The sequence below is a fragment of the Limulus polyphemus genome, unplaced genomic scaffold (assembly GCF_000517525.1).
Source record: "Limulus polyphemus unplaced genomic scaffold, Limulus_polyphemus-2.1.2 Scaffold582, whole genome shotgun sequence".
NCBI lineage: Eukaryota > Metazoa > Arthropoda > Merostomata > Xiphosura > Limulidae > Limulus > Limulus polyphemus.
In genome coordinates, this window is record NW_013666192.1 from 166,960 (window position 1) to 179,505 (window position 12,546).

At 31.8% G+C, this 12,546-nt stretch overlaps 1 protein-coding gene across 1 annotated transcript in view; it reads left to right on the forward strand.

Moving 5' to 3' along the window:
- Window positions 1-12,546, forward strand: part of LOC111085734 (Down syndrome cell adhesion molecule-like protein 1 homolog) — a 148,184-nt gene that overhangs the window by 59,101 nt on the left and 76,537 nt on the right. Inside the window, exon 3 of the mRNA XM_022385712.1 lies at window positions 7,636-7,794. Coding sequence (XP_022241420.1) covers window positions 7,636-7,794 — 159 coding nt within the window. The remainder of the gene's footprint in view (window positions 1-7,635; window positions 7,795-12,546) is intronic.

Consider the following 12,546-nt stretch of genomic DNA (forward strand, 5'->3'; position numbering starts at 1 on the left):
GAATCTAATTTTCCAGTTTGACCTTTCAGCCTTTGGGGCGTTATAATGTGACAATCAATCCCACTATTCGTTGGTAAAAGAGTAGCCCAAGAGTTGGCGGTGGGTGGTGATGACTAGCTGCCTTCCTTCTAGTATTTTACTGCTAAATTAGGGACGCCTAGCATAGATAGCCCTCCTGTAGCTTTGTGCGAAATTCATAACAAAGAAACCAGTTTGCACAACAAACATTATGTCTGCGGACTTACAACGCTAGAATGCGGATTTCGAGCACAGATAGCCCATTGTGTAGCTTTGTGTTTAATTACAAACAAACAACAAACATTAGACTCTCATATCGTTTAGTTTGCTAATTACGTATGTTAAGAAGTGTGAATTTATAACAAACACAAAACATATTTTCAGGAAAGTAAAGTATGGAAACACGATTAAAAAATCAACTTGTTGAACGATGTTTTCACTATTCTAGCTAGCTCTATTGACGACCGAAATACTCTCATGTTCTTCTGACAAAACTGGTTTAGAAAGACGGCAGAATAAATCGAACATCGAAGGTATAACGTAAATATAAACTTAATAGATTTCTTTTATTAAAAAAAACTTTTAAGGCTTCCTTGTTTGAGTTTAGCAAAACTTTATCAGTAAAAATAATATATTTCAAGTGGTTAGTAAATCTTTATAAAAACACACGTTAATTTCGACTGAAAACTGTACAATACACGAGGAAAGAGCTACCATAAAAAAATCAATTTATACAATGTATTCTTTGTGTTTACATTTGTGCTACTGGTTTTCTTGTGTATCTATGATTGTATATATATATATATATATATATATCTGTTTTTTTCTATTTATTTAGAACGACTATTGGAAGTTTTATGTATATATCGATATACAACTTTTAAAATTCAGGTTAAATATTGCTCTTTTAATTTTATATTTTTATTGTCTTCATAGAATTAAAGAACAGTCTCTGGGTAGCTTACTTTAAGCACTAGTAGAGGAATTATGGAAGGCTTACTAAGGGACATTTTTGCTGCGATATTAGCTAATTTTATGAAAAAATAACAGTTATTTTAATAAACAATTTTTATCTAATATTTGAAAAGAAATTAAATTAAAATTTTCTGAAGTAATGCATAGGCTTGGTACTTATAATTTAAGAGTAAGTACCACATACGCCTTTTAAAAGAACCGTTTTAAGTTCTAACTTAATGGGAATATTGTTACGCCATTGCTTATTATTTACCCGCATAAAAGTGTTGAGGTGCAGTTGAAAGAACAAAATATTTAACTATATTACTATATATGTTTGCAGAACATACAAACTGTCATTATGTTTCAAAATTTTCTCTGAAATATATGTTCCTTACCTATTTATCATGTATCCAAGAAGAAAAGAAATCAATCTACATATTAGATACTAGCCAAATACCCGGCTTCGCTCGGGTTATTAGATTGACATTTTACTGGTCGACTTTATATCTCTGTGTGTGTGTGTATTTTGAACCTGTTTTAGATATTATTATTTTGATTTTTACACTTTTTTATTTATATCTGAGCTCTTATTGCAGAATCATCAATATTTTTCCACTGTTTTGTTTGCAGTGTTTTCCCAAACTTAATTTAATTCAAGGTTTAGAAACAATAATATTAATTTTAACTTTTACATTATTTTTTTTCCTTATATTCTCTTTTCCACTAATAAAGATGGAAAATAATTTCAACTTTATTTTCTAGTTTTTTCTGGCCTAGCTGGCCCTGTGGCAAGCGTTGTTGGTGATGCAATTTCCTTAATTTAAAAAAATAGAATGCAAAATTACATATTCAAATTTTTTAAAACAGACTTTATTTTCCGAGTGTTCGTGTGCAATCCGAGGCCGATAAGATTGTATGAATACGAGGAAAATAAAAAAATTGAATTCTATTGTCTTTTCATGAGGCAAAATTCTTTAATTGTTTTGTTTGGTGTAATTTCCCAAACTTTATTTAGTTAAACCTTTTGTAATATTCTGAGGGTCTGTTCCGTGGGTCTTGATGCCTTTGTTTCCCTCCATGTTGCCTTTGACTGAATAAGAAATGTTTGGCCCAATACCCTATTGAAGTTTGTTCATTTTTGGTAAAATTTGTGCATTTTCCCCAATTTTAGATTTTTTTTCCCATTTTCTTCTTCTTCAACGGTGTTTGGCAGAAAACCTTCACAAATTGTTCATTCAGTTAGTGAGAATTAGAAACAAATATGATAGTTTTCTATAGACCTTCAGGAAGCAGAATTATAGAACTTAAGGGCTATAGGACAAACTATAGGGAAAAAAATTGTTCAAAATTTTTAAGTCCAAATATCCAGATTTGTAGTCTAAATTTGCAACTAAGTACAAATTGGAACTAGAGGTTTTTAGGTTTATTACTTGTTGTTACAGTAATGGCCAGAGTACACTAAACAGGGAGTGGCACAAACCATAATAGATGTTCCTCTGCTCTCCAGAGGTATATTATTAACCATCAAGTCAATACAAGGCTCTACTGATAGTGCAAACGAAAATAGAAAATGATAATTTTGAAAACTTAAATCTATAATAATAAATATAGCCTCTGTGTGTGTGTGTGACCGTTATAGCTCCAAGAAGAAAGACCGCAGAGACCTGAAACTTTGGATGCATACTAAGGAAGTTCCAAGGGCGTGCACCTGCGTATTCTTTTTTTTAAGGGCTTGAATGGATATGGAAAAAAACTTTATTATAAATGTATAACGTTTCGACAAGATTATGTTATCATCAGGTACAAATATTTTATAATTTCATTATTTTCATTTCTTTACTAATCTCTCTAAAGTAGATGACTGCTTTAAAATTACAGAGTCAATTGAGGTGTTTAGAAAGCGTTTTACATGGAACGCTTCTGTCACAGTTTTTTTTTAAATACGTTCAAGTTTTTCTGCTAAGACTTTCGTGTGAATAAGACGAAAAAAAAAAAGGAAGAAAGAAACATGTTGCAACGAAAATGAAAGCAATAATCCATAAAACATTTTTACCAAGTAATTTTCGTTTTTCAACCTTTTCTGAAATAAAGCAACATAAAAATTTCTCTAGCTTCGGTAATATTCAATTATACACTCTTATACGAGTTGTCGTTGTTAAACATAATAAACTGTTTCAATGTAATGGAAACACGGACTTCTAGTGCGCTGTCTGGTTAAACCAATTTATATGTAAACCTAAATCAAACACGACATCTACAGTTTATTCTCTATTTGAACTGTTTTACAATGTTATAATGGATAGTCCAATGTACAGAGTTAGTACATAATTCATCAAAACCACGCCCGTTAACAGATCGATGCCAGTGTTTCTAACTCATCTTCAAAGTCGACAGCTGCAGCGTAATACTACTTCGAAATAGACGTTGTCAAAGTTTTTTATTGAAGGATTTGAACAACTTTGAAGTAAATTTTGTTCAACTATTAATGTTCAAACTTTTGAACAGCAGCTGATATCTATATTGTAACTTAAAAACTGTACAGATTTTTCTCTGATGTAATATTTTTGAGATTAGATTAATCGTGTCTTTCATATTCAGATTTTTAACATTTGTAAATCAAAAGAACAAGGCTGTAAAAATTACTCAGGTGAAAACGGACATAAAAAGAGCTTTATGAAAAAATGATAACAGCAACTTGCTGATACAAAACTAATGAAATCATCTTCTTAATATGGAGTTACTACTGTGCAGAAAAAAAGTCGAATGCCTTTTGAAGCTAGGAGACAGTTGTCAAATGCAGTGAATTAACAATTTCGCTGAGAAAATGTGATATTTTTCAGGTATACCACAGACAATTAATTATCTAAAACCTAAACTTATTAAAGTTATAGTGTCACAAAATAAAAACTATGACAATTAATCTCTTTATTGTCCACAATAATTTCAAGTTTTTTATTCTTATTGTTATTTTCATATCTGCTCTTACTGTTTGAAGGTGCGAGCGTTGTCCAATAGCTAGCATGTCGGACTATGGATTTGCGGATCCATCTTCTGTGTCCATTTACCGCCAAAAAATAAATAAAAATCGCACTCTGCACTTTGGGGCTGTAGGTGCGTTATAAGTGTCATGGTCAAATCCCACTATTCGATCAGACGAGAGTAGTCCAATAGTTGGCGTTGGGCGCTGTTGACTAGCTGCCTTACTTCTAGTTTATCAGCTCAAAATTAGAAACAGCTAGTGAAGATAGCCCTTGAGAAACTTTGCGCGAATATCTGAAAACAAACAAAGAACAAACCTTATTTCAATATTATAAAAGAAAATATTGAAAATGCATCTACCAATAAGTGAATGAAGCAGAGTTCTATCGATTGATTAATATAAATCAGCTTTTTTCTAAATAAGCTGAGAAATTCTAGGAAATGATTTAATCAAAAGGAGAAACAGCTGCACAGAGACACGTAAATTTGACGTGTAGATATGCAATCTAACACGCTGTTACTGAATCCCCACAGTTAGTTATCCTCATGATTGCGTTGTTAGGTCATTTGTGTAGCTATTTTACTTGTGCGGGCGTGCCTCAGTGGTTAGCATGCCAGCCTGCGGATCGAAGAATTCAAGATTTGAGTCACAATGACACTAAACATATTCTGCGTTTTCAGCTATGAAAGCATTATAAATGTGGTAGTCAGTTTAGTTATTTGGTTCAAAGAGCCAGACAAAGCCCTTGTAACGGCTGGTGATGCTGATTCGGACTGCTATACCTGAACCTTAGAAGTCTCCGACCAATCTATTTAAATGCGTCACATAAGGAACTATTCAAGTTGAAATATCCAATTACAATTCATATACATCATTATTTTCAATTTTATATATATTTCTGCATTTAGAGTCGTTCATCAGTAAATCCCCTCTTTATTTACCGAGTATTTTAAATATATCATTTTCTTATTATAACTTTTGATTCAAGACATGGTGAGAGTTTCATTGTTTAATTGCTATAGGGTATACTTGTTATAATTACAATCGAACCAATTAAAATATTGTGTCCGTTTTTTAAATAAACACTTTCCTGTTTTTATGAAGAGTTGCGATTTCCGTAGTCGTAATAAATCAACATAAATATAAAAAAAGGAAAAGAGTAAACAAAACTGCTGTAATTCTTTTTGTTTATACAGTTTACAAATTATACATAAAATGTCCATGTTTATTACTTTCCTCCAAAATTAAAAATGGTAGATGTGTTGCTGTATCTTGACATTATGCACCTCTAGAACAGGTCTGCAAAATCTAAATCACCAACTTTTCCTACTTGTAATTCTAGAGCAACGTGAAATTATCCACACATTTACAAAGTTTGATTGCCAAATATGTAAAATCTGCTTTAAAATGGCTTTCAAAATCACCTGTATTTCGACATTATTCACCGTTAGGGGAAGCAACTCCAATAAGTAAGCACACCAAGACCAAACGCGAACGCTGGAGTGAGCGTTTGTTGAAGCGAACACGTAACGACCACAGTCAGCGGATCCTTACTTTATCCCTTACAAAATGTACGATAAATACTAATCCAAGATCCAGTGATATGTAGTAATCAATTCAACCTGCGTCTACTTAGCTGTTTAGTTATAAGTAAATATTTATTCTCGAAATCATGCCACATCAGCAGTGATGAGAAAGAACAACAATTGATAAAAAACAAACAAACAAAAAACTCTCTTCCTCTTCATCGGTCACTCTCGTTCCAAAAGGTTATGTAATTTATCTCAGCTTAGAACGAGAGTGTTTTCCGGTCTCATTGTTACTTCCGGCTCTTTCTCCCACGTTATCATTCTTAAAGGTAACACACCTTACAATACCATGTAATCTAATTGATAATGTGTGTAATATTAGCAATTTGCATATGACCTCCCTATATGAGTTGCCTTTATCTAAAGATCTAGTTAAATAATAACGATTACGGTGTAAGTGTCTTGGGTTAACGTAAACACACAAAAATATTGAAATCCATTCAAATGCTCTTGAACGAAAACCCTGTTTTAGCTCAAACAATAAGTCATATTAAAAAAAAGCCGCAACATAAAGCAACTTGGGATTCTACACATTGCGTCATTTCATACTTTGACTATACATGACTATAATTTGAAATAATACCATTTCTTCAGCAACTCTGCAATCACATTGTGAAGATAAAATAAATTGTTGTTAAACTTCAACTACAAAAATGTATATGCAGATATGTCTAAATGTATGCATTCACAATCGTGATAAAATAATTAGTTAAGATGTCACAAATTAGCTTGTGTATAGTAGGCAGAATAAAAGCCAACAGTAGTCTTTATTGCGAGTTCCGACTGGTAGCAGTTTAACTAGTGTGTATAAAGTAGAGGTACCACTATTACCGTGTACACAGTAGGCAGAATAAAAGCCAACAGTAGTCTTCATTGCGAGTTCCGACTTGTAACAGTTTAACTAGTGTGTAGAAAGTAGAGATACCACTTTACCGTGTACACAGTAGGCAGAATAAAAGCCAACAGTAGTCTTCATTGCAAGTTCCGACTTGTAGCAGTTTAACTAGTGTGTATAAAGTAGAGGTACCACTATTACCGTGTACACAGTAGGCAGAATAAAAGCCAACAGTAGTCTTCATTGCGAGTTCCAACTTGTAACAGTTTAACTAGTGTGTAGAAAATATGAATTACTATAATCGTGAGCAGATAAAACTTTTATTTAATATTGTATATGCCTCGGTAATATGACAGTGATGTTACGTTCTTCTTGTTTCTGAACTACAGAAACTGTCATTAAAATATATATATATCCCCAATGAATTAACTTAACATAGAAGTTTGTAAAAAATAATCTATCGACCTAAATCTAGATAATTTTGAACGCATTAATCTTTTATTATTTTATAATTAACAGCATCAGTATCCGAATGATATCATTAATAGTAAGTGTAAAATTGTTATTTAAGAGAGATTACAAACTATTGTTAACCTTAACTTCTGTGTTTACAGTCATGGGGGTAAGTATTCCACGTAATATATCTTAGTGGATTTACGTCGTTTTCCAACTTAACGTGAACACTACACATTAATCAATAAACTCAAAATGTAGTTTGTGGTGTCTCTTGATATTCAACATGTGTAGATACACAGCTATGTTATATCTACATAAATCAAGAATTAAAACGTGTCTGACAAATAATTTGGTTATTACATTAGCTCAGCAGTTGACACACTTTAAAACGTTCAAGTACTCTAAAAACATGGCGGTTTCTTACGTGGAGTAATTAAGAAAAATCAAAACAGATAGTGATGGTTTAATATTGAGCTTCGGACACTCTCAACATGCGTATGTTTTGAAATGGAATTTGGAAGTTAATAAATACGCTGCTTCATGTTTTACTCTAATATAACTTCATGTTAAAGCACGGTTTTACTGGAAATAATAAGCGCACTCTGTGAGAGAATGTGGGAAGTAGCGTAGTAGATGTGACATTTTTTTTTTCAATTATATCTTTTAACAAAAGCGTTGTTGAAAAATATGGGACCAGAAATACGTTGCAAACTAATATTGTGTGAATTCAATGGTCTAGTGATATAGTGTTAGAACTTTTATGTACGTTATTATTTATGTATTTTCGATTAACTTTTCAGTTTTGCAAAATCCTTATGTCATCCGTGTCTTCGACCATCAAGTCATCAAAGGTACAACAGCTGTGTTACCATGTTACGTTCCCAGCCATGTATCTGAATATGTGTACGTGACATCATGGATTATTGACGATAATGTAACAGTTTCGTCACAGAATACAAGTAAGACAATCAGTAATGGTTTTAAATAACACTTAGCGCTGGTTGATTAATTTGAATAACTCTGTGTTTCTAGAAAGAGATAAATATCACTAATTCTAAGGTATTATAATCATACTTTATCAACAACATAAAAAAATGTTTCAGAGATATGCTTTACGAAGGTTTTTAACTTGTAAATGAAAACACTGAGAGATTTGAGCTTCGAATCGATTGTATATCATGTACTTTTGTGGTTATATTTTGTTACTCTCAGAACATTTAACAATGAAATGAAAGCGCTTCGAAGTCAGAACAGGCACCATATGGCGGAAAAATCGATTAGTTCATTTAATTAAATTACGTCCTATCCCAAGAGGTATATACAGGAAAAAATTGCAATAATTTGTTATGCAAAACGTGAAAGCTGCTATTAGTATCATACTTAATCACGGATTCTTACCGTGGAATACTTGAGGAGTAGTCGATTCGAAGGAAAAAAAAAGATCCGCTATATAATAGAAGTAAGGAAAAGTTCGAATTGCTAGAGCTGTTACGAATTGTATTTTAAATGGACACATTTCCAAAGCCATTAAGGCTAAAACTTAGTCAAATCGTTGATTTGATATAGTTAGATCCCAAAAATGTTATATAGTTTATTTAGAAAGTTCCCAACAACAGGCGAAATGAACAGAATACTAAACTACCTTATCAGTTCATGGTTCGTCGAAACTCTTTAAAAGCTAGCATAAGCATTGAATTTATAAAGGAAATATTCAAACCTAGATTATACTAAATCCGTTAACATGCATGAAAACAAAAACTGCCGATAATCAACAAAACACCGTATCTTTTTCCTTGCTCACCAAAACTTCGACGTTTTTCACATGGATACATCGTGTGTAGTAGAGCCGATTAATGCGTTACTAGCCGTTTAGGAGAAGGAAGCCATAACCAAGCATTTTCGTATTCCTTGGTTGATTTACCCGAATGATCTTTGATATGCAAGCAAAAGACAAATATAACAGACACACCAACTTTCTTTGTTCTGGTACCAGAAAGAGCAAGAAGCAGGTAGTTTACAATTTAACACACAATTGTTCTTTGTTCTGGTACCACAGAGAGCATGAAACAGATAGTTTACAATTTACACACCTTTGTTCTGGTACCAGAGAGAGAGCAATAAACAGACAGTTTACAATTTAACACATCAATGCCTATGTCTGCTTGTCTAACAAGACCTTTAGAAATTTATATATCAAGCATATCTCGCATGTTTTTAAGAATTAAGTTCACACTGAATTTCAGTACTTATTCCAATCTTGGCGAGGGAAAACAAGCTAACAATAATTCAATATATCATTATGCATACTATTAACTCTATAAATCACAACTGAATGTAAAGCTAGGATAAAATATTTTATGAGATCACAAACTTTGTATCAAAACTATAAACTGGCTTCAATAATAAATTAAGTCTATGTTCCTTGATCTACCCTGTTTAAACAATAATATACAGTTTTTGTGCTCCATACACATAGATTTTTTTTCAAGTGAGAGCCAGAAACAATAATAATAATGAATTTCATTCCAATATTATGAATTTTTACCACCCAGATAAATCGTATGTAACTGAAATTTGATTAAAATTACGAAATAGCAGTAGGAAGGCCATGAAGAAGAATACGAGTTTATCTCTTAAATAAGTCAATGAAACTATGATATTTTCTACTCGAATGTAATGCAGGATATAAACTTATGAATTTGTAAAATCCTATAATTTTCGTAATACGTTAGTCTGTGTTAGGATTACGTCCCTAGAGGTTTTTTAATGGATTTTCAGTGTGTGTGCACGTGTACATTAATGTAAGTACAATGTCTGTTAGAGTTACTAGTGAAATGAATTACGTTAAAGAGGAAGCCTTGTAAATATGAAACATGCTTTAATAAATATTTAATACGCGCAAGTTGGTAAAACGTGTTTTCAACATGGTTTTGGACGAAACATATATTTATAATAATACAAGTTAACATAATGCTAGGCATTGCCTCGTTTATCTTCATAGGCTTCTTTTTTTATGATTATAATATTATCATCCTTAACCTGTCAATAAAATTATGAAATAAAAAATAATTATTCAAAAAATTGTGATGATCTAAGACACAATGCTCATATACTTGTATTAATGGCTATGCATACTTTTGGAACTTCAAAATCAAAGGCACTCTTACAAACCTCTTTGTGTTGAAAGGGCAGTTACATAATGTACTGAGTAAAACAAACCATTTTACATTTATAAGAGATGATTTTTTGCGCATGTAATTACAATTGAGAAAATAAAGTTAAATTTTTATTTTTCATAATTCACATTTATTGCGCTGAAACAATTGACACAGTTTATGATGCATATGTTTAAGCGACCGTTATCCTGAACGGTCTTGATGTGATGGAAAGTGATCTTTTTTTTTGACATGATTAAGATTCGCATATCTTAAAATATTAAGAACTTTTTCCATTCCTTCTCTTTTTATTTCAATTGTATTATTTTCTAACTCATCCCTTTTATATGAGTAAAATAAGGCTCATCATTGGTTTATTTTTACTTTTAGAACGTTTGCAACCTTGGTGGTTAAAAATAACAGAATCTCCCAATTCCTTAGTAAACGTGGTGAAACATATCTTAACGAACAAGCGATTAGTTCTGAAACGTAATAAGTATTTTTACAGCTGTTAATGACAAGAAGTGGCTCAAGGGAATCCAAGTCAAAGATAAAAATCACATGGGGTTCAGAATTGAATTACTATTAACTTGTATTAAGCACCAGTACACTTCTCTTCGTTTTCAAATACCCTAACAGACTAAATAAAAAACGTAGTGTTAAATATATAACAGGCTTAACATCTCATGTCTTATGAATGTATAAATGATTATTTTTGTAAGTATTAATTACGCAAAAGTAACATTTTATATTACCAAACTGCTCTCCAGTGGCTCAGCGACAGATCTAAAGGCTTAAATCGCTAAAAACCGAGTTTCGATACCCATGGTTGGAACAGCACAGCAAGTTCATTGTGCTTAACAATAAACAAGTATTAGTAAACTATAGGAAAAAATACATTATATATACGAGGCCTTACTAAAGCTCTTTAGTGTAGTTTTTCGTAATATAGAACTTTTTAATGAATTTAACACAGCTGCTTTCACGAACTGAACTATCGTATCTTAAAGAGCGCCATTTTCACCTTTCACTTGATTGTAAAGTTCAGAATGCGTTTGATTCGGCACTTGATGCTCAAATATCATCTCGAATTATATACCTATGTCATGGTAATAGAGTTATTATATGTTCATTACCTATTTATTTCTAGTAGTAATTTTCCAAGAAATTATTATACCACTTACCCTCTTCTCTTTATAGACAAGTCTGAAATTTGAAACATGACGCTTTATATCAAAGTTCAGGCACTTTTGAGTTAAAGTTGCCAGATATTATTTTCTAAAGGATTTGTTGGGTGCTTGATCCATTTCTTCGGTCTTTCAAGCTGTACCCGTCAAGCTCAATATTTAAAAAGTAGAAAAACAAAATGGTCACCAGAATGAGAGCCAATTTTGCACACTAATATTATGGTAAAAAAATTAAACACTGATTTCTACATGATTTGGGTCCTGAATCAAAATCTCATGTCTAGGGCAAAGTTTTTGACCTTCCAACTGCATCCGAACGAAAAAAAAATGGATTAGCAGTACAATATTCTAAGACGATAATGCTATGTAATTTGTTGAAAGCTACTTTATTATAAAAATCATAAATAATATTCAACGTTAAACTGGTACACAATTAAAAACATTTTATTATTTATGGTTTTAACTTTATACACAAGTGCCAAAATACAATAATTATGAGTCTAGAAACAGAACCCACGGCGAAGAAGTTTGCAAGACAGAGGAGTAAACTAAAACGATTGATTTTTTGGTGAGATGTAAAGAGAGAATCTTATTCCAAAGTTTATACAAGTAAAATGTAATATCAAAGGAAGAAAAGTAGACTATTATGTACAAAAATTAAACAACAGGTACTGCACATCACGATTCAACGGAAAAGAAGTCTTATAGCCAAGTAAGAAAATAAGGTCTATCAACTACATTTAGCGGTAGCAGAAGAAAGTGAGGGTGAACGTTGGATTGAATGGGAAAATTTTACGTGGAATCTTACGATGAGAGCCATTGAGAAGTGTAAGTATGAATTGGATCAGAAATACACAAAATTAAAAGACAAAAAGAAAGAAGGTAAACAAATCAAATTGGATACATTACCTGAAGATTATCAAAGGGTTTTGGAAAATCCTAAAATAGTGAATACGTCAGATGTGGTTCTTAATAACAATCAGTTGGAGGTATTAAATAAAGGTCTGGGTTTTGCTTATAACCAATTAAATCTTAGAAATGAGGATTTAATAACGGATATAGAAACAAATCTGGGTAAAGTGATAGCTGATAATTCTAAAAATACAATTAGAATTGAATGTTATAAACTTGTAAGTAATTTCAACCCGGTAGTGAAAAACAAAATGTAGATATAAAGGATGTTAATTCATTAAGAGAAAATAAAAACATTGTTATTTGTAAAGCTCATAAAGGAGGGCAAAGTGTAGTACTTAATAAATGTGACTACCTTAATGGGGTAGAAGATATGTTAGAGAGTAAATTAATAAATCTAATTTTTAACTGTTAAGCAAAATACTTAACTTCACTGTCTTATTATAGATTCACTGTC